The 23,950-nt window shown below is 40.7% G+C and overlaps 1 protein-coding gene across 6 annotated transcripts in view; it reads right to left on the reverse strand.

Annotated features, from left to right (window-relative positions):
* The window catches only part of ARHGAP28 (Rho GTPase activating protein 28), a 106,837-nt gene that overhangs the window by 10,824 nt on the left and 72,063 nt on the right, over window positions 1-23,950 (reverse strand). For 5 of the 6 annotated variants that reach the window (XM_090039720.1, XM_090039724.1, XM_090039726.1 and 2 more), the window contains 9 exons: window positions 23,542-23,759; window positions 16,282-16,372; window positions 14,418-14,575; window positions 10,491-10,656; window positions 10,290-10,381; window positions 8,617-8,694; window positions 4,191-4,353; window positions 3,128-3,210; window positions 1,889-2,086 (listed from right to left, as the gene is read on the reverse strand). In XM_090039720.1, the coding sequence (XP_089895846.1) occupies window positions 1,889-2,086; window positions 3,128-3,210; window positions 4,191-4,353; window positions 8,617-8,694; window positions 10,290-10,381; window positions 10,491-10,656; window positions 14,418-14,575; window positions 16,282-16,372; window positions 23,542-23,759 (1,247 nt within the window). The remainder of the gene's footprint in view (window positions 1-1,888; window positions 2,087-3,127; window positions 3,211-4,190; window positions 4,354-8,616; window positions 8,695-10,289; window positions 10,382-10,490; window positions 10,657-14,417; window positions 14,576-16,281; window positions 16,373-23,541; window positions 23,760-23,950) is intronic. The other variant, XM_090039721.1, reaches the window with a different exon arrangement.

Consider the following 23,950-nt stretch of genomic DNA (forward strand, 5'->3'; position numbering starts at 1 on the left):
CTGCTGCAATCTCAGCCATGGGATGCCTGGTGCGTCCCTGTGGCTGTGAGATTGTAGCAGCTGCAGTCTCCCAGGCGCAGGGTGCATTGTGCTTCCCTGCAGCTGGGAGCCCTGTCAACTGATGGGCTCCCAGCTCTGTAAGCATGTGTTCCCACAGCTGGAAGACAGCTTCAGCTGGGAGCTTCCAGACCCAGGGATGCACATGGGTGCCCACAGCTGGGAGCTCTGATCAGCTGATGCAGTTCCCAACCTGAAATTAAAGCTGAATAGAAACTAGCTATAAAGTTATTACACATTTTCTGGCAATAATTTTATAGCTAGTCAGACCTTTTTAAAGGTGCCATTGTTAATTTGCCAGTCTAAATTAATTCTGCAGTTAACCAGGTAATTGTATAATGCATGTAACATGTAAGCCAGGCCATAGGCAACTGACTCAGGATTGAATATTAGGGGCAGACTCCTATTTCACTTTATACGTACTTATGGCAGTTACTCAGCCAATGTACCTTTTATTTCTGGCACTTACATGCAGTTTGTGATCCTTCTCCAAGTGCAGTAAGAAGCAGCAGCCAAAATAGGGAGGAGGGTAGGACCAGGAGCAAGGGAACAAGCCAGAGCCTATACGACTCAGAGAGATGGGTACTGCTGTGGAAGTGTTTTAGCCTGGACCCTTGTTCCCAGTGAGGCAGAAAGTTTTTCACACCTCTCCAGTGACTATTAACTGCAAAGGGCCAAGATTCAACTTTAAGAGGAAAAAATGAATAATGCCTGATCTGTAGCCACATGCTTAGAGCACTGTTCGATACCTTCTCCCCAGCCTGAGCAGATCCAGTGCTAAATCCTTTACCACCCAGGACAGTGAGGGAGCCAGAGAGATACAGGTTAAAACCCCACTTTGCGTGAGGGGTGGCCTAGAACCGTGGTCTTCTGTTTCCTGGTGATACCTGATCCACTAGGCCATGATGCTCAACATTTCAGCCCAGAGGGCTGGATAACTGGTGTGGGGCTGGTCTGCAGGTTGGCTCCCTCGTGGGGTCGACATGCAGGATTGGGCTCCACACTACTTCAGCCTGGACCTGCACACAAAATTGGCCCTGTGCTGCCTTGGCCCAGCCCTTCATGGCCAGATTGGGTCCCATTGCATTTGGTTTGGGCCTCACACTGCCTCATCCCCATGCTACCTGAGCTGGTCCTGCACATCTGTATCAGGCCCTGTGCTCCCTCAGTTTGCCTCCTCCCCCTCTGCTGCCATGCTGAGATCCCACCCCATGCCACCCCCATCCCTATGTGACCTGTGGGCTGCATGTTGGACACTAGACTATTGGGATAAAACAGGAGAAGGCCCTCTCCTCTTCTCTAGGATGCTTATGCATCTATACTGCACATGCAGTAGGACTGCAAAGTGTGTATAAGTGTCAAAATTGACAGTTAAACTACTGGGTAACTTCCACTTGGAAGCATAAAGTACAATGACATTCAACCTTTCATACCCCCACTTATTCAGGATGCAGGGTGCTGTAACAGTGGTTCATACTTGTTGTATAGCAGCCCACTGGCACTCACCTGGAAAGGAGCCCTGTGCTCTACACTCTCCTTTGGCCTAAATGGATCCAGTATTACATCCCCTTCTTCCTGGGACAGCGTCCTGACTGCCAAGTTGTAGGACAGTCTGACTGGCAGCACCTTGTACTGCTCTTATGGAAGCTTGGTCACTGCAGCCCAGAGTACAACATTTTGGAGGTCAGAAGAAAGGGAAGCCAGAGAGTCTGACACAGTAACCCTTGTGTTTATATAGCGGCCTTGTATGGTATCAATCAGTCAGGATACCCAGAAAAATACATCTCCATATAGAAACCATAACATATATATTGCAGTCATCATTACTCACTGTCCACAAGATGTCCTGGTACCTAATTAAAAGTCTGACTATGTGTGCTGTGGTGGCTGCTGCTTGCATTTCTTCTTGGTTTGCCCGTTTGCCTTTGCAGATGAAGAGGTTTGGTGCAACGATCATGGAAACATTCCATAAGTTCATTTTGTTTTTCCCTTCATTAGCAACCACCTTTTTCAGGAACTGCAGAAAGGCCTAGGAAAAGCAGTATCTCTCATACTCAGCACAGTGAAATACCTTAGTACTTGAATACAGCCTTGAACTGTATTCGTACTTGAACTGTAACTTGAATACACCATTCAACATTTTGATCTGTAAGGCATATATCATTAAGGTGCTAATTATCTTAGTGGTTAGTTCTCTCTTTATACAGCAGCCGCACAGGCAAGATGAGCCCGGACACTTCTGCTGACAGTCCTGAGATAAGATGGGCAGAAACACTTAAATCCCGAAACCATTTTTGGCAGAGTCAAAAAAAGTTTGTTGCACTTTTGTGCAAGAATCTTCAGATTACTCGGGGTGTCTTAATAATTTAGGAATAATTAGCACTCTTCTTTTGTAGAATAGAGTACTGTATAATTCTGCCCATGGGTACAGAATTTGGTCGAAAGCCATTGTTAATAATACTTGTGTATTACTTCATATTTTACAGCAGAGGTCAGTATTCTTTTGCTGAGGGGAAAGGAGCTGGTCAGGGATGTGAAGTGTCCCCTTAGAGACAGAGCAGAGCTAGTAGTACCCCAAGCCCATTCTCCCCCTCAGCCAGCCATGCTGTTCTACAACTATATATTATCAGGAATACACAATTAGAAGCAATACAAATGAAAGAAAATCAAAGCCTCTAAAATGCAGACAAATGTGGTAACATTAACTAAAACTGGAAATCAATAACTACATAACACAAATTAAGATTAGTGATTGTGGAGAGCCAAAGAGAACACTGTGCCAATACACAAATGTTGGAAGATCACATTTTGCAAGCCATGTGGTGAATACCCAATAGTGAAATCCCTTTAAAAATCATTTGTGAATAATATCTATTAAAAAATCCATCCAGATATCATTCCTATTAAATAGTGTAACATGCTGTACTCAGAGAAATGATGCATCTCTTCAGACAGATGATAAGAAACAGGCACAAATAATTTCAGGATCACTTCTTGTCTAAAACAAATACTGACTCTCATTTAAAAATAAAAAATACAGATGGCAGGTATTATGAAACAGAGCACCTACCTTGGCTGTGTCCCTGCTGGCATCAGGCAGCAACAAGATCAACAGATGTAAAGCTTGTAACTGTAATTTGATCTTGGAGATTCCTGAGAATAAATAATCAATATCTGTAAAGTCGTAATGATTTCTGGGTTAGTGCTGAAAGCAATGCAGGTAGATTTGGAGACGGTGGCAGCACTGAATGCCTTACAGAGACTTTACTATATTAAAATGGGTATAGTAGTAGTTCCAGTGCCCAGATCAAAATCTCCAGTGGATCCACAGAGAGAAGGAGACTGGTTCTGGTGTCTTTGGCCCACTTTCTGGGTTAGAGAGCAATATTGACAGCAAAACAAAATATGGTTTGATTTTATAAATGCAATAGAATAAAGCCGTTGGGAAATTACTAAAGTGGAAGAAAGCTGCAGAGGTAGGAAATTCTTTCCATGGAAAGTTTCCTGAAAATAGAAGTTGTAGCCAGGATCGTTGGTTGTAGTGATGTTACTTTGATCTATGCTAGCAGTGTACCACAAGCAAAGAGTCAACCCCTTCTCTGCTGCTGCTGCTGCAGTAGACACTGTTGTTTGGGAATTGATGGCATATACTTTGGTTTCATCTGCAGCTACTGTTGGGTCATAAATACTACATGAGAAGGTAATTTTTAGGGGTGAAATTTTATATCAGAAAATAGTGCAAGGATTTCTTCTTCAGGTAACAAGATGCTTTCCTGGAATAGAGGACGAGAATCCCATGTGCTGCTCAGATCACATGGCATTTATTTCCCGGCCTGTCACCAAAATATCCTAAGTTTTAGATCACTGTATTTGTTTCTGCCTCTTGGACCTATACTCGAATTATACCATCTGGGAAAACTAAAAGGCAAACTATAATACTATTTTAGGCATTTTATCTAACTCTGACTTGGCAGGGTCCAGAGATCATAAAGATAATCCCTTCTCTTTGGTGGTCACAAATGGGCAATATGAGAAGGAACTATAGAAAACCAAATCTTTGAGGTCATACAGACAGTCTCTTTCCTGTCCTTTAGCTCTTTTTCTTCCTTTTCTTTCATTCTTTTTCTACTTACTTTCCACTAACATAATGAAGGCAGGCAGGTATTCTACGGTGAAGAGAGGACTTGGGAGTTCTCTTATAAACATCTTTAGCAGCCCTGCTGCATCATTGTTTCGTACTTGGTCCCAGTCAAACAAGTCTTCATAAAATTTTGTTTCAAGTTCTTGGTGGAGATTCTGTAAGACAGAAGAAAGCAAACTGACTTTTAACCTTAGATGTTTGACGTCATTTCACAAATGCCTTCCACAACCCAGGGTATGTCTATGTTGCTTTTGCTGTTACTGAAGTGTCGAGTAGACGCACCCAGGCTGACTTGAAACTAACTAACTTAGATACCAGCTGTGACAGCACGAAGCTCAGTGGAGGCTTGCCACCACTGTATTTGGGCAAGTTTGTTGGGCAAGTTTTGTGCTCTGCATGCTGCAGCTGGACTTCTACAAATATCCCAAGTACAGTAAGTCCCTGTTATCTGGAAAGAGTTGGGAATGGGGGGTGCTGGGTATCTAAAAATTCCAGTTACCTGAGACCAGTTGTTTTCAGCTGGATGTGAAGTTGGGGGGGAATGGAAGCAGGGTGGGGTGGGGTGGCAGCAACCAGAGCGGTGGCAGCACAGGGTATATGTTTCGGCTGGATGCAGAGCGGCGGCAGCAAAGGGTGGTGGGTGGTGGGTGGCGGCTGTGGTGGCAGCCACTATGTGTGAGCTTCCCCCCCAGTCCCTGTGTCCAGCTGGCCAACCAGCCAGACAGAGTTCCAGTTAATAGAGTATGCCAGTTAGTAAAATGCCAGATAACAGGGCATACTGTACTAGCTTAAAGCAAAATATACTTTGAAATGCAGTAGCTATTCAAATAAATATTTACAAGAAAAAATGTGTCCTATGTATTTGAAGTATATGTATATAAAAGAGCCTTTAACTCTTATAACACAAAGGGGGAGAACATTTACTTGCTCTGACACTTAAACTGCAAATCTAGTCCCATTGCCTTTCTCAGGTTGTTTTGTAGTATACACAATAGTACACAATAGGATTCTTAAATTCAGTTTTACTTCCATTTTCTAGTCTTTCTTTATAGACAAGAGTTAACACATCTGATCAGTTATGAGGAACAATAGTAGTACCAATTCAATACTCCGGGACAAAAAAAAATGTATTATTATGTCTGCCCAGCTAAACCAATTGCTTTCAGATGCCTTTACTTCAAACGAAGGGAGTGTAAATAACTAAACCTCTCTTTCGTGTGTGTGTGTGTGTGTCCGCGCGCGCGTGTGTGTGAGAGCGCGCGTGTGTGTGTGAGAGAGAGAAATTCAGTATGGCTTTAAGTGAGAGCATTATCTGGCCCTTAGAGTCCAAATCCCACCAAAATGTCTGATGAGAAGTCAGGGAAAGTAACATGTTATATGTAATGTATTGTTCCCCATTGATATCCTGAAAAACACTCTAAGTGAACAGGAGCACTTCAATATCTGACTGTGTTTCAGACTGCACCAACAAGATGTGTCAAATTGTGCTTCTGAAGAGGATAAAAATGCCCAGACAAAGAATGCTACCTTGCTGTTTATTTAAACAGACCAACACCCATACCAGAAGGCCATGGTATAATCCTAAAGACTGTTATTCTGCAAGAAATCTAGAAAGGAAACTTTCTTCAAAACCAGAGCTCCTACTCCAAAGAAGGCCTCACAAACAGCTTGATTTGTATCTTCATCTCCTGAAAACAGCTTTTTTGCCTGCAAGAATGGTACTGCTTGTTTGCTCATTCATATTTATCCTCACTTATGCATCCATAAATTAAGTAGCTTTTATAATTACTACTGGCCAAATACTTTGCCATATACACATGAAGCGAATCGTTGATTTCAATACGACTGTTTATGTGAGCAGGGCTTTATATTTGATGTGCTGTTTTTTAATCACATTTTTGTCAAATCTGCATTGCCAGTATGAAAGAAAATTAGCTCATTGAGAAAGAAGAGCTTTTAAAAAATGAAGCCTGCCTCACATTAATAGAAGGAAATTACATATCGAATACAGTCACACATAATGAAGTGAAATGGTTGGCACAAAAGGAAATAGAAAGTCATGCAGGATTTGGTGTTTAATGTTACAATACCTCTTTTACTAGTACATTCTACTGGCTGCATTCTCTGCTATCTCAACTGCCTTTTTATTCACATCACTTGCACCTAATCCCTTCAAACACCTGGATTAAATTCCCTCCTGGTAACTGACTGAGATATATGGAGCAGAACCCCTCACTTCATCAAAACCACAAGGGGAAAGAAAGAGCTCTCAATATTTTGCTGCTGAATATTCCAAGAACAGGAAGAAGGTAAAAGAAGACAACCAAGAGGAGAGACCAATACTTTTGCCACACACTTTGTATACACATCTAGTTATATTAAGAAATATAGTCTTCAAGCAGTCTTTTTTTCATTCTTATGAGCTCACAATAGACTAGTTTAATATTTCATTTTGATTTTTTGTTCAGTGGAGCTCTTGTTACATACCACAGTTAAGAGGCAGAGGAAAACTTGTATTTATTTCTTCTTCTTTGTCATATTAAAAGCTCACCCTTAACCACCTCCATATGCCTTTTATTTTTTAATACAAGAGTGAAATAAAGTTGGAATGCCCTCAAATCCTAATGTCATAATAATGTATGACGGCTTTGAAGAATGAAATCTGGATCTGCTTAAGGAAATCTTTCCCTCCACCTTTTACTGGTTGACTTGCTGGAATGACTTAAATGAACCAAAAACTCAAATAAAGAGCATGGCATCTTTCATGTGGATGTTTAATTTGCCACTTAGCATAGGAAAGTCATATATACAGAAACACACATCACAAAGTAATTTTCTGTGTACAGGATGTGAATAGCTGAACAAAAACCAAGAGAGTGTATGCAAATACAAAACTTAATTATTAAAACGTACAAAACAGCTGTGCTGTTATATTTCTGCAACATAGAAAGAAGTGTAGATTGTGCGAAAGAACAATGAACTATTGCAAAAACTCAAACTGGGATTTTGGAGAATCCTTGTCCAGATGAGGGGCTAAATCCTGCAAGACACTGGGCATTCTGCAGGGTTCTGAGCTCTCTCAACATCTAATGAAGTCAGTGGGGGTAAAAAAATCTGCACTTTCCCAAAGCCTTGAAGAATCAAGCCCTATTATGGCCTCAGTTATCTCCAGCTCTAAATTTGCAGAGCCTTATCCAAAGTAACGAATATGGGGCTTCATCCAATTTTCACTTTACCTCTTGAAAGATGCATCCCTGATTTACATAGCTTCAGTCACCTCCTTCCACCCCTTATCTATGCTTTAACTTGAAATGGGCTCTGTAGCCTGTCATCATTATGTGCCTTGTAAAGCTTCCCTTTAACATATGATATTTTACTAGCTAAAATTGACCTCACAAGCCAATTAACATTGAGTAGTCTACAAAATCCTGAAACACTCTAAATTTATTCTGTGCAGCTGTCACAGCAAAGCCTAAGCCTCTCTCTCATAAAAATGCTATTTTACTTGCAGGTGGAATATTTTGTTATAGCAGGTGGGATTTGTCACCTTAAAATATAAACAAAGCAAAAATGCTATGAATATTGATAGTAATTTCAGAGAAAAGGAAAGATTATACATAAAAGACACCAAATACTGGAGATAGTTCTATATAATAAAGACCTGTTCTTCCACCAAATGTTCTGAGTCTAGAGCCACTAAGCAATGCTTTGCCATTCTCTCATTTGTAATGGCATGACTTACAGTATGTTATTCAGCTACAAGTTGTCTTTAGTTTTTATGTCTTTATGTACACAGGTCCAGACACAGTGTAATGCCTGGTTAACAGGAAAGAGAAAATTGGAACAGAAACTGGAATGGAAGCCTGTCTGTGTCTTTAGTTGATAGTTATTTTTTTCAATGGTCCCATTGTGTATAGGATAAAATGTGATTCCATTTATCGTGGCGTCAACCTTACTACTCAAATGAACTCTTCTATTGTACAGTGAAAATGGACTACTGCCGTCATCAAACATTCAGATACAGGACATGCTTCTCAGAGACCAACACCACGATTATAAAACACCAAACAAAGGATAAATGAAAAAAATGGCAAGGATCTTTAGCTGAAATTACTTGATAACCTCCCTTTAGTGACTCAGTATTTCTCACGTAAATTAAAATAATAGAAGTGAGATTTCATGTGAAAAGAGGTAAGGTCATGAAAACAGGGAATTCTGCACAGGCTTAATGTAGGAAAATGGCACTCTCAGTACATGTATGCTCTAAATAAAACATTAGCCCCTGCAAAGATTTGGGCCTCTGTTTCAGGCAGCAAATGGCCAACCACAGACTTTGAGTGGCAGGTATGAGATTGATGATCTATCTGTACCAAAGTGTTGCTTTCTAAGCTAGAAAAGGGTAGATGGCATGTATGTACCTTAACTCTTGAGGCAGATCCAGGTACTCGAAGAATTCCTTCTGTTTCTAAGCCTGTTTCCTCAAGCTTGAGCAGCAACTAAAAAGTAAGAGAAGCATTTAAAAAAACAAACCCAACCTTTTGGGGAAAAAACCCTCTAAGTACCTTTCTACAACCTGTCCCCCACAAACAGTTTAGTAACAGTTTACTTTTATGTGATCTATAATAGCAAATAATTAATGTTCATTTAAACAAGCATTCCTCAGGCTGTACCTTTTCAGAATAGACTCTAGACATTTATATAGATCATAGGACAGCAGGGCTTTACATTGTGACTTGGGATGTACCTAGGAGGACTAATAGTGAGGGATAATATTGATGAAGTATATTTTTTTTACAATTTACAATGAGCAGTACTGTTTTTAGCAGTAATCATATTGATTGCCATACCTCAAAATAGTGTTAGAAGAAAAAACTAATGAGTATACGCAAGATACTCATCTGTTATGGTGATGAGCCTCTTAGAAATGGCTATAAATAATAAATGTCTTTGGGCAGGATCAAGAGCTCTGACTAGAAAATAATTCTAAAATCATTTTTTCTGGGATCTCCCTGTAGAATAAGCTCTCTCAGTACTCAGGCTTTATTCTTTACAAAAAAGAAGTGTGTTTTGTTTAGACAAAATGTAGGAACCTAACTACAGGGGGACAGCCAGGGCGCAAGTCCTGGGCACTGACTGTGGGGAACGGGGGTTGGACACAGAAAGAGCAGACCCCACATTGCTAGCTCAGCTCCTGCTATTGCTGCTGGCAGCCCAGTGACAGCTGCTGTCTCTGTCCCCTGTCAGGGTTCAGAACTACCCAGCTGCACCTTTGACAAAATGTGAAAGTAGGAAAAAAAACTATAACATTTTAGCAGTTATTCACAGGGTTCTGGATTTTCACCACTAACTCTTCTCTACCAGTTCTATCTGCTTTCTCAAAGAACCTGCCAGATCCCTATTACTTCTCATTGTAAACCTGACAACGCATGACAAAGTTGGGGTTTTTGCTGATAATGCAAAGACTGATTATAGATATGCAAGTTAACACTAAATTAATATTAGCAGTTCTATTTTCTTTCAGGAGTTATTTACAGATAAATGTCATTGAATCTTAAAGTCCATGTGCATTTTTTGTGTATGTGTATGTACATCTAAATGAGCCATCCACTGGATGTCACTGTGGCATTACACCAGTTCAGCTGAATGATCATCATCTTGGCAGCATATACCTCCTGTAGAATACATCAGTTCACTTTCAATAGTTTCAGAGATGTTAGTGTCTCTGCAATTTGAATGTATGTGATACTACACCTCAAAACGCTCCCATACAAAACTTTTGCATTGCCCAAGAGTTAAATGAAAAAAGGGGTTCACATGCCCATCCTTTGGTTCTTTAAGTTTCTTGGACAAAATAGTAAATATATAAATCTAACGTTAGAAAAAAATCCCAATGTACACATATTATAGAAAAATAGTGGTTTTAATCCAAGTCTCCTGAGAGACTGAAATCACAAGGGAGAGACAGAAAAAATGGTCAGCACCTTGAAGCCATTAAAGTCTGCCTCCTCTTTTATCTGGCATCTGTTTTGACTGTCAATGCTAATGATGAAAATGTAAGCCTTACTGGTTGAACTTATTATGTTCTACTCACTTTTTGAAAGATGAGAGGAACTTTTATTCCAGGAACTTTCTTTTGATCATTTTCCAGTAGTATTGTGAGAGGGACTCCAAAAAGGCCATTTTCTTAAAAGAAAAATGTAAAAGAGAGAAAGTGAAGCCTAAGAAGTACCTTCTTACTAAGCACTAAAAAAATTACAAGATGCCTGTCATCCTGCTACTACAGTATGTTTACCTCGTCCTTTGACTCTGTCTGTTCTGTTCCTTTTCAGTTCTATTCCCAGTGCATCGTAGAAGGCTGTCAGCTCAATCAAAGAAAGATAGCGAATTTTCTTCATGTCTTCAAGAGACAGATCACCAGTCTCTGTCAGTCCAAACCGGCTTTTCCGAACAATAAATTTCTACAATAAAGAGTTTAATTTTTTTCTCAGTTTTGAGACATTCTTTTTTTAAAACTATCATTTGTGAAGTATTCTATAAAAGAAACCCGGCAAGAAATCACACTAGTTATTTCGTAGCTGACCTGTGTTGACTAGCTGAATCTATGTTACCACGTGCAGGACCAGCGTGCTTCTGGAGGAACGCATTTTGGTTTGAGTTGTAACTCCGAGGTCCCCACACTTTGTGCTCATTCAAAGTTTGAAGCTTTTGCAATGGAAAGGATGTTACCTCCCCAAAGTCTTTGCCTAATTCCAGTGAAATAATTAGTTATCATGACATCTAACTATATGCCTTTCTCATTAAGATAGAGTAAGTTACTTCAATTCTCTTAATGTCTTCCAGTTTTACTAGGTACTGTCTAAAGGGTTCCCAAGTATTGTCACAGAAATGTCTGTGTATCATAAATTATTCTCCTTGTTATTTGAGCATCAACATAAATTTGCACAGTTTTGGGGAGTGTGGTTTAATGGTAAGAGTGCAAAACACTAAAGAATGAAATCTCGAGTCCTAATGCCAACCTGGCACTAACTCCTGCTTTTTGACGCAGGAATCCTCTTGATTGTGTAATAGGACACCTGAATATTAAAAGCCCAAGAAACAATTATAAAAGTAGAATCTGTGGAACATACACATGAACTAAATGCTATTTTTCAAATTCTGAAGAATAAATGTACATGCATATTAGAAACTACAGCCTCAGACATGAAGGTATACAATGCTGCATTATGCAACTCATAACATTAAATCATTTTCCATATGTGAAAAAGAGCTATTTCCCTGTGTTACGCCATCATCATCACCAATATTCTTACTGCACATACTTGTTCCATGGTACTATGCAACTTTGTCATCCTTAAATAATTGAAACCAGTAACAAACCAATCATAAATACTTACTACAGAAACAGTGCTATAACTGATCTCCTTTCTTTAGGAATTTGACCTAGAACCAAAACTTTTAGGATGGTGGATCCACAGGCTTGAATCCAACCCTTCCTTTAATTAAAATTCATATTCAACGCCTTCCATCTATAAATAAAACCCATAAAACCAAGAAATGACAGTCAAGGAAAAAGCAAGCAAAAACAAAAGTATGCATCTTGCATTGTGCTCCAAAAGTAACAAAGGAGAAGGCTGCGGCAGCTCACAGAGGAAGTCAGTTCCAGAGGTCAGTGTCTCCCATGTCAAATTCCAGGGGACTTCTTTTTTAAGCAAAAGGTGATCCTAATTTAAGCAAAAACAGGAAGAACTGCCAAATAGTTATCACCTGCCTAAGTTGGGAAGGTATAGAAATGGTCCCTGCAATCTATATATCCTATTTTTTACCTTTATATGATGAGATTTTGAACTACAATTGAAATGTAATGAAATATATTAATAAAAATCAAAAGAAATAAGGTGGTCTGCTTACATTTTATCAAAAACACATAAAAATCTCATTATATCAAATGAAAACATGCCAAAACATAAATAGTATAATAAATCATGTTGACAATGTGAAAAGTGGATTTTAAAATACACATATATTTAAAGGGAAGGCAGAGGAGAAGGCCGCTTTGCAGGTCTATTTGCCAAAATAGGAAGAGACCATGAATAACTTATTTTTACTAAAAGTTTATAATTTTCCATCATGGTTTGTTGTCTTCTAGAGTCATTTTGATGTGGTAGAGTGTTAACATGAGGTTTTAGGCTGTGCTTCTTTGCAAGAACAGCACTAGGAAACATGGCACAGGGCCCAGAAAACAGCCGAGTCATAAAATTATACAGTATTGAAGGTAGTACAACACACTGGGAGCAACTTTCATGTTTTTTAATGTCTGTGTGTTTTAGAAATGAAAGTCCTGTCTTAAGACGTAGTTTCCATTTACTATTTGACATGTCTTCCTGGGACTGCGGAGGGAAGGGGGAGAGGGAAAGCAATATACTGCATTTGAATGGGCTTGGTTTCTTAATAGGTGTTCATTTCAACATTTGTGACTCAGTTTCATTTATCATGTTCCCAAATTGTACAATTTTTACATAGTTCTGTCTAAAGGGCAGTCAAAGTTGCCTCATCCTTGGAAGGAGCATTTGAAAGTAATTGTATTTTAGGTGGCAAAATCCTTTCCAGGATTACACAATATCCCCCCCATTATTGACTCTTTATTAAGATATCGCAGCCTGTACATCCTGATGTGGAGGACCAGCTCCTGTAGACTTCATCCCTGTTTGGTTATTTGCCCTCTTAGATTACTATTTAATTTTTCAGTGATCAGTCCCTGCTCACATGAAATTTTATTGTAATCCTTGTTCAAGCTGCACAATGGAATGAGAGGAGGTTTCTTGCCAGCACATATTCTCATTGCAATTTGGCCCAGTATGAGTGAAAAATATCACGTGTGACAGCACGCAAAGGAAAATGCCAACATCAATAGCCATACTTTCATGTTTTAATTCTATCAAGTTTATGCTTGTGATAAATTTGAATAGTTCTTGCATACATTTAAGGATGCACAAAACGCATTTTAGTGCACACAAAGGGCCTCTTCAAGCATACTTATGCCCTTCTTTGAAACTACTCTATTGAGTAACCATGAGTACAAAGCCAACAGTCAGGCACATTTGTCTCATATTGCTCTGTCAGTTAGGGAGATTGTACCATGGCTCAAGACTGGGAGATTAGGCATCTTTCTAGAACTGGGAGTGGGGGATGTATGCATGGGCACACAAGCTCTGGTGATGACAGGTGCAGATAACTGGTTTTCTATAAACAGAAGTATGGAAAAGCCTTGAGTATAACAGAACCATGATAAAAGGAGAGAAGTCTTTATCTTCCCAAAGTGTTCAAATTATAATCACCACTGAAACCAGACAGACCTCGTGCCTCTTCCAGCCTCCGTGTGCCTCTTGATCTACTCACCACTGGTAGTGCTGAAGAAACACAACTGGATATTTTTTCATGAGTTCAATCTCCACGTAGACGACAACTATCTCAGATTAGGGGAGCATCTCATGACCATTATGACTTTCTTTAGGCTCATACATGTTTACAGTTCTGACTTAACTTTGTTTTCAGAGCACACTGGTGATAAAGCTGTTTCAATGGCCCAGCTTTGGAGGCTGTGATGGAAGCAGAAAGTTGCCAGCTTGTTCTGAGGCTGACTGCTATCCAACTGACTAACCACTCCATGCCTGTCTGTTTTCATGATATAATAATCTTTTGCCCCAAACCACTGCAATGGTCTCTCTCTTGTATTGCAACTGTGATGAATAGTTATCTGAGACAATCAATGATACCAGGGCATGATATCACCTGCTTTTTCTCCCACGTCCACAGTGACAACGGATTTTACACACAGAAATCCATGTGTTGAAGAGGACAGAGAATTTGGATGGGACTAATGGGAATAATGTAACAGAGAAGAATGTCTAGTGTCAGTAGCTACCACAGATCTTTGTTTCTGTGTGAAAGTTTGTGGTGATACATGTACCCAACACGCTTTGAGTATATGTGCTAAAATGCATTGGATGCAAGATGCGACTATGCTTAAGCATGCGTTCCAGTTTTGGCACCTCCCTGAGAACGCAGAATTGTGGGAGACAGACAGACACAGCATGAAGCCTCTATATTGAAGGAAATCCAATATAGTTTAAAAGGCTTCATCATGCCGAAGGAAATAAAGCAGGAAATTAACAGAGTAAAGAAAAACTACTAAGAAAATAAGGAGGTATTAAAAACTTACAGGCAAAGCAGAATCCTCCTTTTTGAATCTTTGGTTGTTTGGCCATTCTCTCCTTTTTGGAAGCACTGTAATGGATTCTGAGAAAGAAACTTCATAGAATAGTTCTTCTGTTACTGATGGGCTGTCTTTATTTAGTCCACAGTCTAGACAGCTATTAGCTGAAAGCAAGGCAAACTATATGAATATGTAGCATATGCTTGTGTTCAGGAAGCAGGAATAAAAAAAAGACAAAGAAAACCTAAAACTTGAAAAGGTGCTAAGGGAAGAATTTTGAAGAGAAATTTCAGTGCAACATACGTTCCTGTTTTGTCTGGAGGAAACAAACTGTCCGAAGTATGAGTCCTGCTATTATTTTAGGTTATTTATCTATTTCCTGTAGCTTTTTACATACAAGGCGATTCAACTGTGATTGCCTTCCTGTTTATCAGTAGCAGAATGAGCATCACATTTCTATATTATGGACTTGTTTACCCTGGCCAGGGAAACAACACGTGCACGTGTCTACTGAACACGTAAAAAGGTCTAGATAGAAAAATGTTGCTAACATTGTTTCCTCAATGGCTGCTATCATATTTATAATAGTATACATATTTTTCTTATGGTTCCCCCTAATTGCTACTTTGTTGTGTAAAGAAATATACTATGAACACAACCTGTGCAGACAAGGTTCGGCATGTTACCAACCAGCTTGTAAAACCATGCCAGCTCTGGGGGGATTCTAACAGATGCCAAAACCACAAAATGACTGGCTGCTCTGTTTCAAAGCAGAGTTGCCCACTGAAATTAACTGGAACTAGGCAAAAATTTATAAATGAAATTCCTATTAGAGAAACGCTCTTGTCAGAAGCTTCAAAGTATATTAGCTCAAATGAGTTCCAGTTCACATACTGGTGAACAACAGTTTGAGCAGACCCATCGTTTTCATTAATGTTGCCAGCCTTAGGCTGGCCATACAGTTTATGGCAACAGTTGGCAACCTTTTAAGGCTGCAGGCCAGACTGACTCAGTTCATCTCAGAGGCAGGTGGGTGGATGTTAGGACTGAGCTGCTGTCACTTTTCCCCATGGCAACTCATGCTTTTCCCTGTGGAGGTATAGGAAAATGACTGCTGTTGAAGCCCGCTACCTCTGAAGCCCCATGTCCATGGGCTGGATCAAATGTCACCACAGGCCAGATCTGGCCTGCAGGCCATAGGTTGCCAACCCCTGGTTTGTGCAAATTGGCACAAACTTAGTAGGTGAGGATATTGTGATGGAGACCAGTAAAATAATTATTTTCAGTTATTACCATTTTTGAAGGATTGGTGAAATGAGAAATGTATTCACATTTTTCTTTTTTGGGATTTGCCAACACCTAGTAAACCAGCAACAAAACATGTTGCTAACAAAGTTGGTTAAATTCATTACCATGTTGATTTGGCAATGGGTTATATTTAGCTCCGTACCTAGACTCCCAGTGGCCCTGGGCGAACTTTTAGGATTGGGCTCCCCTTCACGAGAGATAATGATAATAATAAATGAGACAACAGAAAAAACATTACTGTTTTTGGGCCCCGATTCTGCCTCGGCAGTTCACCCTGTATCCAGCCCTGGTTATGTTCACATGTACAGCCTTTCAACTCTTTGCATCTCTTCTACTAAAAAGGCTTAAGGCAGGGATCTATATTTCTATAGAGTCCAGTACAACAGAATACTAGCCAGGAATGGGGACAGTGGCCACAACTATAATGTATAGGTATATTAATGATCACACAAGTCTTAAAGAAGAGCATTTAGTACATCTCAAATATAAAACAGGAAAGTGCCCCAAATGTCCTTTCTAGCTCTCAGTTTTATGATGAAGTGAACATACTTGGCATACTCACAGCTAACTGATTTCCAAGCTGGCTTTTGCCCAGGAAGCTGGAGACCATTAGAAGGAACTGGTGACACTGGAGCTGTCTCAAATGTGGGCTGCTGGGCAAGGTAAAATGAGTACACTGAATTAAATCAAAGGTCTACAGTTCCATCAACAGCGTATCATTCACAACTTATATTGTCTTCATCAAGTTTAAACAATCCACCGTGATGTGCCTGAATACGCTTTACATACCCAGCCTGTATATTAATCTTCTTCAGGCTGCACAGATGTAGAGCATGGTGAGGTCAGCAAGTAATACTGTATTCTCCAGAGCTAATGAGTTCTGCCTTATATAACTGAAATGGACTAATTAAGTTGCTGGATATAATTGCAGCATGTGAAAGGTTCTTATCAATTTGTAATTCATCTTGCTTGTAATCAGTTTGGCTATCATTCTGCTGAGTCCTTCCTGACGCACCCTGAACACCTTCCACTTCCCCAGAAAAACTGCAGGAATTCAGGCAACTCAGCACTTTAAAGGAATAGGTGGCCAAAATCATTTTGAAATGTGCATCAACATTTCCCCCCACAGACTACAGTATGTCGTAACACTGATTTTTTTTTTTTTTTTACCAGGGAGCTGCAAACTTATCTAAGGGAAAAAGTCCCTTTTTGGTTGTTCAGTTTCATTAATTTTCACCCCAGAAATTGTTTCACACTGTGTAAAAACAGAGTGCGAGCCTTCACATGGTGTGACACATTTTCAGGTGCTGAATTTTGCCCTTTTGACTAGTGGTGAAGGGACTGATCCTGAGGAGTGTTAGAGGTGAATAAGAGAGAGTAGTATTGAAAACATGTTTGAAGGCAGCTTGATGAAGACTACTAAACTGTCTAACATCTTTGTTATTTTTTGTGTGATCTTCCTTGCATCCTGCTGGGAGACCTGAGAACTGTATGCTCTCCTCCCCTCACTAGGCTTTTACATGCAACCCAGCATGGCCTTCAGCATCTTTCCAGCTCAGAAGCCCTGAGGAGAGCCTGGATGAGTCCAGTGTTGCCCTTTAACCTGATGAAGAAGCTGTTCATCAATGTGAGGTGATACTTTCCCTGGGGTCAGAATACACCGTCTTTCTAGTTTGTAGTCAGTACACAGGAACAGGGCTATGGTAGATATAAGATGGCAAGTATTTTAAAAGTTGGCAGACTTTCCAGTTGGAAGACTGTAATAATTTTGCAGTTGCTGTATGTAGCCTTATCCTTTGAGTTATTTAATTAACAAAGTCAAATGTATGCTGAATAAAAAATCTCTCCTGAGAGAGTCCATGTAAGAGGCTACAAACTTGATCACAAACAGGATGTGAGTCACAAGGCTTCTTTTCAACTGTAATTCATTAAATGCAAGGGCTAGTTAAAAAAAGTAAATAAAAATCTGTTAGATGCTTTTAGACTATCAAAAAATCCCTAACATTTACAGGACACAAAAAAAATCATGTATCCTGTTAATCTTAGAGATGTTTTTGGAGGTTCAAATAAATATCGCCAAAGGGCAATTATTCTACTATATGAGAGATCCAGAAAGCGAAACTGATTATAATTCAAGCAAAATTGACGCTCTCATCCTCTCTCTTTTCCATGCCTAAGCTCTACATAGTGCAAAGCATAGGCAAAAAATATTCTGTTGAATATGAACTAGGTTTGTTTAAAATCCTTCTCATCTTGATAACATATAGCGAATAGTATTAGTGACACAGAAATCTAAAAGGGAACCTTTTCTACAATTGCCTTTTTTTCTGGGTTAGCACAGTAGGAGAAGGGGGTGGTCAAAAAAACAGTCATGTCTCAGTTACACATGGTATTAACACCAGTACAAGTTAGAAAATCATAAAAGATCCTCTATGTAGTGCTGGCTGCTTGTATCCCTGCCATTACAAGGAATTAAAGGTGAAAGGTCTTATGACTTTTCTTTTGGGGACTTAAAGTAGCTTTCTATCCTTGCTACACAATGTAAGAAAGAGAGATATTTTTTCATCATGTGAATTTTATATTTCAACAAAGTCTCTTTAAAGAAAAAAAAATGGTGGGAAAAATGGAAAAGCTAATTTTTCAATAAATGCACTAGGTTCAGACAGCCCTTGGGCTGGGGCATCAGTGAAGACAGAATTTGGTTCATGTCCTGTTTTACAGTTTTTCATTAGATAGTACCCATTATCAATACTAAAAATACCTGCAGTGTTTACTAGTAGTATGTACGGTGGAATTTCCAGTGGGAAGTGGAAATTTGAATAGTAAAAAGAAAAAAGGGGGGAGATGAGACAGAGAGGGAGTCTTTTACTTTCTGCCATATAAAAGATTTAAAAACTAATCATCAGACCATCACAAAATGAAAATGTGAATGTCTGTGCCACAGCACAGCTAAGAAAAATTGTAAACCAAAGATATTATTGTTATCATTTTACTCATGCTGCAGATTTCCACTTCTTGTAGATTTGTTCACCTTTTCCACCACTGTTGCTTTAACTGCCTTTTGCACCCCTTGAAGAGCTGAGATTCTTCTTTAATTAGAGCCTGATCTTGCATGTGCTAGTCTAGGAAAACTTCCTGGCTAAAGACAGAAATTCAGAAAGCCCAAGCCTAAATAAATTAAATCTTTGCAGGTTAGTCTAACCAGCGTAGATTGAACTGAGAAGCAAATGAACAGACACTCACTTTTAATTCTGGAAATGCAGCCACATGCCTGCAGTGGCTCATGGTAGAAATTGGGGGGTGCTAGAGTGAGCCCTCTCTTCCCTTTGGCAGTGGCTGGAAGGCTGGTGGGAAGCTGAACACCCTCCCCTATCCCACTAGCACAGGACCCCATCTGGGGTCTGCCAGGCAGGGTTGCAGCAGCCCCTGTCAAGTCCTGTGCCAGTGGGAGAGGGGAGGGAGGGGAGAATTAAACCCTTTCCCCCCCTTTGACTCAGGCTGGCATTGGGGCAGGCTGTGCCCCCCACTGGTCAAGTAGTGAACAGGGGAAATGCCTGATGGGGTGTGCTTTACTCCTGCCTGGTAGACCCCAGCTTGTGTCCTGTGCTGGTGGGAGAGGGGATTAAACCCCACTCCCAGGCTGTGTCCCCATCCAGGTTTCCCACCCCCACCCCTTTGTCAGCCAACCCTCACTGCTCTGACCAGAGAGCAGAGGGGATGGGCCAACCCTGCTCTGCTCAAGCAGACAGCACAACCCATCCTAGGGCTGCAAAGCATCCTGGTATGCTGAGGGACTGTGATTTAACTTAAATTGGGTCTGGGACAGAAGTTCCATAAATGGTTTGACCTAAGTCAGTTAAGTCTGATACTACATTCAAGCAGGTTTATCTTAAACCAGTTTAGGCTATTGTGAAACTGTTTTATGTTACAGGTTTAAACCAGTTTCTGATTACTTAAACTGGTTTATGTGTAACTTCTGTCCCTAGCCCCTTAGAACTAAAAAGATTTTTTATTTGATGGAGGTGTTCAGGGTGTGGTGATTCATTAGTATGAAATTAACTTTTGCTAAAAGTGTTTTCAATTCCACCACCACCCCCCAACAGCTTTCCTACTTTTCTTTTAAGTTTCAGCAGAGACCAAGATGCCTGATTTTCAGATACACCAAGCACTTGCAACCAAGAGCCTTTAAATGGGTGCTGTGAGTGATTAGCACTCATGAAAATCAGGCTATTGTGATTAATACACCATAGCAGTAAACACGGTTCTCTGCTGCACATGTTGAGTACTGACGAGCGCATGATGAGTATTGTTAGGGGTGGGGAAGACATTTCATCTAAGGAAGCTCCCTAAGAGAACATTTTGAGGAGGCATTATTTTTCTTAAGGCTTCATGGTAGCACATACAAGGTACGTTTACACATGCACTTTATTGCACATTTGACTAATCTAATGTGCAGTAAAGCATCACCATCTATACATGTGCAGTAAATTAATTTAAAGTGTCATTTGCTAGTACCCACAGATGCAGGTACTTTAAAATGGCGCTTTAAACTAATGCTCAAAGCATGTGTGTAGATGCCAACTGGGAGCAAATTGCTCCTAGTCAGCCCAGGCAGCAGGGGACCACAACTGCTGCCTAGATAAGTCGTGAGCTCAGGGGAGGAGGGGGGCAGCTCTGAGCTGTGTAGAGCTCAGGGTTAGAACCAAGCTGCAGGGAGGAGCTGTTGCTGTAGCTTCCTGCTGTCCTGGGGCAAGCCACAAGCTCTGGGAGAGCCTGCCCTGGCTCCTGGGGCAGCTCTGGGCAGCTCCAGACAGCAACTCTGTCCCATCCCCTGGAGCCCAGACCTGATCCGCTGTGCCCCCTGCCTACCCAAGGCTGCCCCTGGAGCCCCTTGTCAGACTAGGGCTGCCCTCAGTGCCCCCAGCCTTCCCTTGGCTGCTGCAGTGGGGAACAGCAGAGCAGGAGCAGCCCCGGACTAAGTTGCTCGTGTTGTGCTTAATTTGCTTCTGACCCCGGTACACGTGTAGATGTGTACCCAGGAGCAGTTTAATGCATCTGAATTTATCACAGGTAGATGTGCCCTCATTGAATCTGATCTTAGGCTACCATAGCAAGCTTCCTGGTTTTAAACCAGATTGACTGTTCTAGGTGTGATAGCCTCAGAGTGAAGGCAGTGCTTCACTTCTTTCCCTGTACATTTTGGGGTTTTTGTGCTCTTCTGAGAGCAGTCCTGCACTTGATACCAGAGTTACAGATCCCTCACTCTCTCATCTAGGCTGGAAGCAGAAAGATTCCGTGCTACACTCCTCTTCTTGGGTAACAGTATCAAAACCTGATCCTCTGAGCTCTGATTCATTATGCCAGACACTGATGTAGCATCTTTCAAATGAACCTATAAACCTAGTGTAGGAACCTTCACTAAAACTTCCCCTATGCCCACAACGACTAGAAAAATCTTTACTTGCCCTTCACTTGTGTCTTTTCTTCCTGTCTGCTGACAGCAAAGCAAACTAAAAATGGAAGAAAGAAATCTGTTTAGGAAGCAAAAGAAAAAAATCAAAACAGGGAGGATAATCTTTTTGTCTATTGCTGATGACTGTGCTGTTTACATGTTAAGAATGTTTATTCCCCTTTCTCTTGTAGTTGAGGGGAAAGCCAAATGAATCATTCCCTTAAAAAAGAAATTCCCCTTGGGTGGCTCTTGTAGTTTAATCACTCTTTCCTTGTCATTATTAGGGGTATAAGAAAGTAACCCAGTCTATATACCTTGCCTCTCAGCACCCTTGTGCTTATGATGCCTGGAGAAGTGGATAAAGATTGCATCTTTCCTTCTTATGTGGAGGGTAGTAAGTGAAAAGACTTTCACACTTTTCAGTGCTCCTGTCCTTTGAAGCAACCAGTGAGCAAGAGAAGTAGATAGGGTTGATTAAAATTACTGTTTTACTTTTCAGACTAGTGCTCAAACACTCACCAAAATGATGATTTATTTGGTAGGAGCAATTTCAGCCAAGGTACATCAGTCACCGAGGTCTAGGCTGCCAGCATTTCTTAAATTTCTCCTAATCACTAGAAAGGTGATAAATATGATTTTTTTTCAAATCTCTGGGGCAGTAAATAGAGATAGTTACATGGAAGAAGAGTCTCAATGGCCTGATGGCCAATTAGGAACCAACTGCCCAATTCTCTCCATTTTTCAATAGGAGCTGGGTGCCTAATAGCTCTTTGTGCCTTTTGTAGTCTCCCCCATTTCCCTTTTATCTAACAGGTGAATGTGTGGCCTACAGCTGTGTTTGCAATGGGTGTTTAGTAATTGGGTGAGAACTATATAGAAGTGCACAATTTCATGAGAAGGAGGAAAGAGTAGTCATAGCAGTTGTTTTTTTTTTCAAATGTTATCTTAGACTTTCACAAGGCAGAACAATATACTGGGTCAAATTTTTAAAAAGGTAACTGTTAAATAATAACCTGAACGGCAAGGCTTTAACATAACTTTGGACATTCTGATTCTTTAAGGAAGTGGGAAACATGAAAATTATATCAGGATATCAGGAAAAGATCATCCATAATCTCTGCAACTGTGAAACAAAAAAATTAATGTCATGTGTTTTTCCCCCCACTGGCTGCATTTTGTTACAAAAATGAAATCTCGTTATGCTTCAGGAAATACAGATTCTAACACACAAAGTATTTTATAAATTTTATAGTGCACTTTACCTGAAAAAGAAGCTGGTCACATAGCTCGTCACAAATAGCTGCCCTGAGGAAAACAGGGCAAGCTCCTAATCTTACAGAAAGTCTTTTTAGCTCATGCAAAATATTTTGGGATTTCACGCAAGAAAGTCCACCCACAGGAAATGACATGGTGCTCTTAGAGGTAGTGCTGTAATAATCTTGCTGAGGTATGAGCCTGAAGTGCCAAAGTGCCTTACCTATTTAAACTGAAGACTAAGAGCCTTGTTGTATGGTAATTTTTGGGCAGCTCCTGGAGCTCTTAACACCTGGATTGTCTGCACATTAACATATGAAACTAATGTTAAGCATTCATTAGGCAAGTCAAAGTTATGCAACTCCGGGGCAGTATCATCTCTGACTTGTGTTACCCAGCTCCTGGTACATGAAGGTTTAGCCATTCTAAACTGCACCTTAGTGTAAACACCCCATCCACCCCCATCTCCTGCTGGCTCACACTGGGCCCACTGACCACCCCCATCCTGTTCACTGCTCCCTGCTTACTTGTGGCTGGCTGCACTGTCTGTCCTGGGGGAGTAAGCAAGGAAGAATTAACCTGCCTTCCTGGCCATTACTGCCACCTCTGCTGTTGTCTGGGCCAGGCTCAGCCCAGAGAAGAACAGCAGCTCCGCAGCTGTGGTAGGGGGGACTGGGCAGAAGGTTAACCCTTCCCTGCCTGCTTCCTTGGGACAGACAGAGCAGGCAGCCACAGTGAGTAGTGGGACAGTACCCCAAGATGCAGGGGGGAAGCCTGGAATGGGAAGGGGAGGGGGAGATACTTACTTTTCAGTCTTCCAGGCCCCTGCTAGCTTGAACATGTGATTTTTCCAAACTCAAGCTAGCACTAATGCTGTGCAACATTTGGGCAGCTCACAGCATAACATAACAAGGTTCTTAGATCACTAAGTAGCTCTCCCATTGTGTACTTTGGCAATCTGATTTTACCATAGAGCAACATTTTTAAAAGGAATTTGTAATTTAGTAGCTTTTGGGATAATTGCAAAACTGTGCAACAATTATTTTAGTTAGTTTATTTTTATTTTTTTAACCAAAATATACTATAAGTAGGCACTGTGAGAGCTGAGGTACTTACAGAAGAGTCGCTGACTCCAAAGATGTCTCGCACATCTCTGACTGTGTGCTTATTTTTCTTCCTCATTGTCTGGGTGTAGGTGTTGTATCTCTTTTGCACAGCGGCTGCTTGAGTTCGGGTCAGTGTAGATAACAAGGCCTGTCCATCCTCCTCTTCAGCTCCCGAGATCAAGGTAGATAAACCCACTTCTTGTAGCCATTCAGCTTCAAGCTCCCCCTCTGCGAAGGAGATGAGAAAGTCAACATGCCTTGTACTGGGGACTAGAATGGGAGGGAAGGGAAATAGCTGGGCTTGTTCAATGTTCTAACTCCTACCTTGGGAAGACTCCGTTTTCAATCCCTCTTATGACATAAATGTCAATACATTTAGTTTTGTCAACATATTGTTTCCATTCTCAGTATTAAGCTTT

This window comes from Crocodylus siamensis, chromosome 3 (genome assembly GCF_052110815.1).
Source record: "Crocodylus siamensis isolate JL-2025a chromosome 3, ASM5211081v1, whole genome shotgun sequence".
NCBI lineage: Eukaryota > Metazoa > Chordata > Crocodylia > Crocodylidae > Crocodylus > Crocodylus siamensis.